The sequence below is a fragment of the Python bivittatus genome, unplaced genomic scaffold (assembly GCF_059951505.1).
Source record: "Python bivittatus isolate LINGU-HERP-01145 unplaced genomic scaffold, Pbiv_v1 ctg000310_np1212, whole genome shotgun sequence".
NCBI classification, from domain to species: domain Eukaryota; kingdom Metazoa; phylum Chordata; class Lepidosauria; order Squamata; family Pythonidae; genus Python; species Python bivittatus.
In genome coordinates, this window is record NW_028277054.1 from 5,516,153 (window position 1) to 5,523,100 (window position 6,948).

The 6,948-nt window shown below is 42.6% G+C and overlaps 1 protein-coding gene across 1 annotated transcript; it reads right to left on the bottom strand.

The window, feature by feature from the left end:
* Nucleotides 1-292: 292 nt before the first annotated feature.
* LOC103060970 (chemerin-like receptor 1) lies at nt 293-5,755 on the bottom strand. The gene is made up of 2 exons (XM_007435235.3): nt 5,434-5,755; nt 293-3,187 (listed from the first exon to the last, which is right to left on the bottom strand). Exon 2 carries the CDS (start codon nt 3,119-3,121, stop codon nt 2,045-2,047), a length of 1,077 nt encoding a protein of 358 aa, XP_007435297.1. The 5' UTR covers nt 3,122-3,187; nt 5,434-5,755; the 3' UTR covers nt 293-2,044.
* Nucleotides 5,756-6,948: the final 1,193 nt, after the last annotated feature.

Here is a 6,948-nt window from a genome sequence, read left to right on the forward strand (position 1 = left end):
AATCTCTGGAAGAGTCAGCTCTCCAACTCAAAAACAGCTTCCTATTCTAGCAGGAGCATACTTAAGCTTGCCTGAAGCTCAGGAGGTGATCTTTGGCACGCGCTACCTTCTCATTTCATCTCCCTTACAAGGTTGCTATGAAGACAAAATTGGTTACTGAGTCACGTATGCCATCTTGTGGTCATGGAAGGAAGGACAGTGTGAGAGATATAAAACGCCACTGCCTTGCTAAACTTGAAAGATGGGGGATTATCATCCTTTTTCCCATGTGATTCCATTTATTTGTTTGCTTACTATAAATAATAGAATTAAGTTTATTTAAAGGCTATCCATTAGAAAGTCCAGAGCACAAAGCAATAAACAAAACGACATCATGGTATAACAATGAAGAATGTCCACTTTAAACTAAAAGAAAACATGCAGAGAAAGCAATAATTGCGATAGAATAAGGGTTGGAAAGTTTTATATAGTTTTTCTGAAGCTGATGGCCCCTTCCAGATGTTTTTGACCACAATATTCAGCATTCCCAAACACTTCCATCAAGGCTGAAAGTCTGGATTAACGAAGGCTGGGGAAATGCCTCTTTTTCATTCATCAATGTGTGATGGAAAAATAATAAAATAAAGCTGGAAACTCACCCCCTCCAACTTGCCTCTCTTTCTGCCCCGCTCCCCTTCGGCTCTCTGCAATTTCTTTTCTTTACTTCCTTCTGCCATCCTTTGCTCCTGCAAAACAGGATCAGCTCCAGGCTATAGCATGACCCAAGAGTGACCATGTTCCACTGCCAAAAATAGCCCTCTTAATGCCATCATGCTGAAACAATGGGAGGGCCATCACCTGTCTGCTTATCTCCCAATAGAAAAACCATTTATCCCCCATTTAACACCTATCCAAACCTATCCTCAAATCAGATCCCTCAGATTTCCCACCTCTCAACCTCAAAAGTGTATAAATTCTATGCTTTTCTACTCTTCAGGGTCCCTCCTTCTTGAAAGCAGGCACCCAACTATCATTGCAATAAACGTGGTTCTTCTCCTCAGCGTTGTGGTCCTATCTTGGGCAAAAATTCCACAACAAATGAAAGGCTAAAAACATGGTCACTGAGGTAGCACGATGTCTCAGGACTGACCTCATGAAATTTGGATTAAGGGGGCAACCTGGGCCATCAAGTTAAGGGAAGAAACTCTTCTGAGCGGTGGGAAATGTTGCAAAAGATGGCTGCAGAATTCCTGGGAGAACAATATTGGACCTTTCGAGAAGGAGTTCTAGTAACTGAATGAATTTTGCAACCATTTTGGTAGGCCTAAAAAGAAACCATTCCATCTCCTTTGCAATGTGTGCTCTTTAACCTGCGAATGATGCATATGATTAAGAGACAAGAGTAGAAATGTACTGTAAAACAAGCAAGATCCCGACCGGAAAATCCTTCAGAGCGCATTACACCAGAAACAGCTTCTATATTTTCTACACAAGGAACAGATTTCCTACAAGTGGTTTTCTGCATTAGCAAATAGTAAAGCTCTTCACACAGTCACAGCACGCAGGCTAAAAGGACACGTTCCCTTTATTTAAAACAAATCCAACCGATTTTTATGCTTCCTTAGCATTGATTTTAGAATGCTACACAATGGCTTATGCTTTGGTTAAAATTAGAAGGCACCTCAGACAGAGCTGCTAACATCAGAGTCAGTTGAATAAGCTTTTCAAAGAAACAGTTGTACAAATCTAGCCAGAAGTTTATACTTATCCATCGACTTCAAAGAAAAATAACGTATTGGAGGAATATAGAGCAAACCATCCAATCTTTCACAGTTCATGATGGAAGAAAAAACTCCTTTCTCACATACAAATATTTGTAGTTTCAAAATGTCCAGAAAATATCAGTGGTGGAGTTGGGTGGGATGAAAGCAGAAAAGGAAACCTCGTATTTCTCTGGCAATGGGTGTGACTGATCCAGCCTCCATCAGACTGCTGTCTTCCTGATGTGCTGGACTACAAGGCCTCTTCACCTGTCACACATGAGTTCCTGAGCCACATGGGCTTCCTAAGCTGAACTTCGAAGTGCTGAGTTTTTACAGTGCACCTGATACACCACTGAAGACTGACCCACCTCCTCAATGGAAGAGACCGTTTCCATCTTGTATCTGCTCGGTCTTCTAAGTGAGGCGCCACTGTCTTCGAGCAAGATTCTCCTAAATGCAGCGCTTATGTTGAAAAGCGTCAGCTTTCTGTGGAAGTCCATGCCCATGAAAAAGTAAAGGATGGGGTTGGCACAACTGTTGAGGTAGGCCAGGAAGGAAGAGAGGGGGAAGCCAATAGAAATGGCTGTGCCACTCACTTCTGCCAATTTCAGGAGGAGGAAGATGTGATATGGTGCCCAACAAAGGAAGAACGTGACCACAAGAACCAGTATGACCTTGAAGGGCCTCTTGGATCGGAGAGAAGTCCGTCGTCTCCTCAGGATCGCAGTGATGATGCCATAGCAGATCACGATGATGATGAAAGGAGCCAAGAACCCACATATCAGTCTCAGCATATATATGACTAGTTTTGCTGTTTCATTTCCCTCCAGTGCAAAGGAGCACTTAGTCTTGTTAGTCTTATCGATTTTTATGCCACGGTAGAAGTAGAAAGGAAGGCTTGTGGCAATGGCCAGGAACCAAGTGCCAATGGCACCAATCCATGCCAAACGACTATCACGGTGCCTTTTGGACCATATTGGGTAGGCTACAGAAGCTGCCCGGTCTATGCTGATGGCAGCTAAGAGGAAGACACTGCAGAACATGTTGAGATACTTGATGAAGCTGTTGGCTTTGCATAGGAAACTTCCAAAGGGCCAACCTGTATCAAAAGCATTCTTCAGGAGGGGCACAATCCGGGTGACTGAGAACAGAAAGTCAGCCAGAGCTAAGTTGAAGAACCAGACACAGCTGATGGTCCGTGAAGCCTGGCGGACTGTGACCCAGATCACAGCTCCATTGCCAAGGGAACCAAGTAGAAAAAGAACTCCATAGAAGAAGACCTGAAGCATGTCCATAAGCCTGCTCACGTCAGGCTTGGTTTCCAAGGATGGTAGCAGGGATGCATTGGAAAGACCCAGAGTAGTGAGATTAACCTTCATGATGTAATGGAACCTTACAGAGTAGGAGGAATAAGAAATCAGATGGTCCTTCTCTAGTCAAAAAACCTGGAAAGGGAGAATTAAAGAATTAGTGTTATTTGACCCACCTGCTCTGAACCTGAGAAAAGCAGCATTTTAAATGGGGGAAATGTACTTTTCCTTTAAAAAAAAATGTTTTGGCTTTGCTGAGCCAAGAGAATGTGTTTATCTGTGAGTAAATGGGAATAAAACACATGGTGCCTTTTCTTTCTGAAGGAATCAACATACTTCTTGGGCAGTTTTTAAACCAGCTAAAACTAAAAACTCCCCCAAATCCCATCACAATCGCACTCCCCCTGGACATTCTGTTAATGAATTTCAGCTCTATGACCTGGGAGAAGTTGGGGTCTGAAAGACCATGCAGGTGGAGACGCTGTGAGCCAACGATGGATCTGGAATAAAGAGTTGTCTGGAGGTTGCGGTCAAAAACCTAAGCACATCATATGACACACATAAAAAGTAGGTGGAGCTTTGATCATGCCATTGTGCTTACCACCTTGACTTTCTTGACCACACCCTGCAGACACCCCTGGTGCATTGGAAGGCATGCATTGAAACAGGATTTTCCTACACTGCAGATGGGACATGTCAAGACAAGCAGGGGCAACAGATCACTTCTGGCTTAATGAAGAGCTGTCATCTTCAGTGGGGACTGTAGTACTTTCTCCTTTCCCCCTACAAGCCCTTCTAAATATTACGGCTGAACTGTAATCTTAAATATGTCAGGAATCACAATATTAATTGCGTTTATTTTTCAGTCTTTGTCTGCAATTCCATGGAAGTTTAAATGAAATGTTGTGTTTTGTCCTGATTTTGCCTGCTTTTTTTTTTTTATTTGCCCTGCCCAACTTTTGGGATGGAAGTCCTTAAGTGTGACCCTTGGCTAAGAAAAGAGTCCTCTAGATTATCAGAGAGAATGAGGCAAATTATTCTCCACCACAGCAAGCAAGAAAATCACTCAGAACATGCATGTTCTCTCTCCCAGCCTTTCACATTGTGCTGCTCTCAAAATTCATCACTAGGTGGTAGAATTTCAACACCTCTATGAACTAGTGACAAGGGAATGCTTCCCAAGCACAGGTTATATTTGTTTGGAAACAAGCTTTTTTTTTTTAAAAAAAAAATACATTGGGCAATATTTTCTTTTTGAACTGATCCAGATTTAGATTGGCGCTTACATGCTTACATGCGCCCAGGTTGTCTTCCTTTCTGTCATGAATCTCCCTTCCTCCCAGGTTATGGGATGGGGAGAATCACCAAACAGGGTCAAAAGGAGGAAGGAAGAATGGGGGTGTCATCCCCCTGTATATCACCTAGATTACTTCTGCATTTCCCAGTGGGGGCAGAAAAAGAAGTGCTGATGGTGCAGGCTGTTTTCCAGTGGAACAGGCTGTTTTAGAAAGTAACAGCTTCTCCCAGGTCAAAGATTTCAAATCAGAGACTGGATGGCCATCAGGAATTCTGGAGCGGCAGATGTCTTACATCATAGAGATTACATTAAATGTCCAGCTGTAGCACCCAATGCTTCTAAAAATTAAAAATTAAAATAATAAAAAAAGCCAGAACAGTATTATCGTATAATACTGTATAAGTAGTATTTGTAATGAACTCAAACCGTTGTGTATTTAACTTGAATTTTGGTACCATGGGCACTGTTCTTAATCGGAGGTCATCCTTAAACCGGGTATTCTGAACCCGGGGACTCCCTGTATTAAAGATCTTCCATCCTTTTTTCAAAAAAAAAAGAAAAAGATGTGGACTCAAGTAGGGAATGGTAAAAATATTTTATCTGACTTTGGGATTCCAAGTACGCTACTTGACCTCCTTTTGAAGAGGAAATGGCCCACATTTTTGGGTACATTACACAACTGGATGGTGCCACCAAGCTCTAGCTCTTTCCCACAAGGGCATCACTATTAGAAAGTACACCTAGCTCTAGTCAAGCTGTTTTCCAGTCCAAGCCAGCTGCTAAAACCATGTAACAAAATCACACCGGAATGCAATGCGCCTGGTTACCATAAACATAGATGTTGTAATGCAAAACCACGAGACTGAGAGTACGCAATTCTGGGTGCCGCTAAGTGTAAGACCGGTAAAACATGAAAAAAGGTGACCAGGGAGAACCCATCTCTCAAGAGCAAATCAAAACACATTCCTCTGGTTTTGACAATCAAGCACATCCAGAAACAATAGAGACAGAGACAGTATTGTGGTGCTGCAAGAAACACAGCCACCAAGAAGGAGTGGTATCCTGGGTTGGACCCTGAAATTACCTGTCTGAGGCTGCAGGAATCACGTCTTCTGTCTTTCACCAGGCTCCCTTTCCAGGAAAATAGGGTTTTCTTGACTGCTGTGTGGTTTCTCTGTCTAGCTGTGATTCTGGTCCTCGTCCAAAGTCAAGATTAACTCCTGCTGAAAAGAGGAACTTGAGGAAACTCTCTTCCTGGCACATGGGATAATGCTGAAGCCTTCCACTGCTGAAGATGTGTTTGCCTACTGACTAGAATGATTGGCCATGCGAGGCTGTGAAAAATTATGGGCATCGTTTAACTGCAGATTCCACAAAAACAAGAATGCTACTAAAAATAATCCCTAAAGATTAAAATAGTCTTCAACAGGAATGCAGGGTGCAGAAATGTTAGCAGATGGAAGGCTTCAAGAGGAATGCTTTCTATTGAGAGAGGGCTGATCCTGTGGTGGCTTAAATTGTATTCACTCAACATACGTCATGTGTGCAGATCAAGCAGGGTAATTAATGTGTGAAGGGGCGCTCTGCAACAACCACAAAGACTGAAGAGTTCCTGCTGATTTCTTTCCAAGGAACAGCATGATTTATCAAACTCCTATGATTCAAGGGAGCCATTTAACAAATTCCATGCTGCCCTTTCCATGACAAGTGTGTCACAACCTCTGGCAGGCAATGCAGGGTACGCCTGTTTCCCTACGTTAGAAGCTTCAGAGATGGTTAGAGATTGTCTTACCTGGCAAAGCGTTATGGACCTGCTTAAGACTGGGTTAGGACTCTGTCATCTCCTGGGAGAGGGAGCCACCTGGGAAGGGTTTATGATCTGCAGATGTGGCTCAGAATTGGGAACAACTGATGTTCCTGAGACCTGCCCCTAACTATCTAAACTAGTTGCACCTTGTTTCTGGAGATTCAATAAGGGAACATGTGTTGGGTGACAAAGTTCTCCTTATCTCTCCTGAAGCAACTGGCTTATTGGGTGGGTTTGCTCATACAGTAGTACCTCAATTTAATTGACCACTTGGATTGAAGGGATGTGCTTTAGATCCAAGGGTTCCTGATTCTAGCCCACCCTCAACCACAAAAATGAATTTAGGCCAGTCTCTCTGTCTCTCAGCCCTACTTTCTTCGTGGGATTGCTGTGGTGGAGAAAAACAGAAGGAAGGAACCCTGTGGAGGCGGCCTTGACCCCTTGAGAAAAATGTGGGATAGACATCTAATAAAGAAACAAAGACATACCTTTGAAATCCAAAGTTTCATCATTTGTGTAATTTTACATTTTTAAAAATAATTATGTAAATTATGCCAATTGTTCAGATGGCCATTGGAATTAGAAGATGTTGTGTGCAACATGTCAGTGAACTCAAATGTGGACTATTAAACCTGAAAGTCATTAAATTAAGTTCTTTATGCTCAGTTACAAACTTAGAAGCTGTATTTGCAAAATATCCTAAACTGCTTAGCTGTGATGTGTAGCTTAGCATGTTGTCAGGCCACTAGTTTGCATACGGTTCAATGTACTATACATACACAGAAATTAATT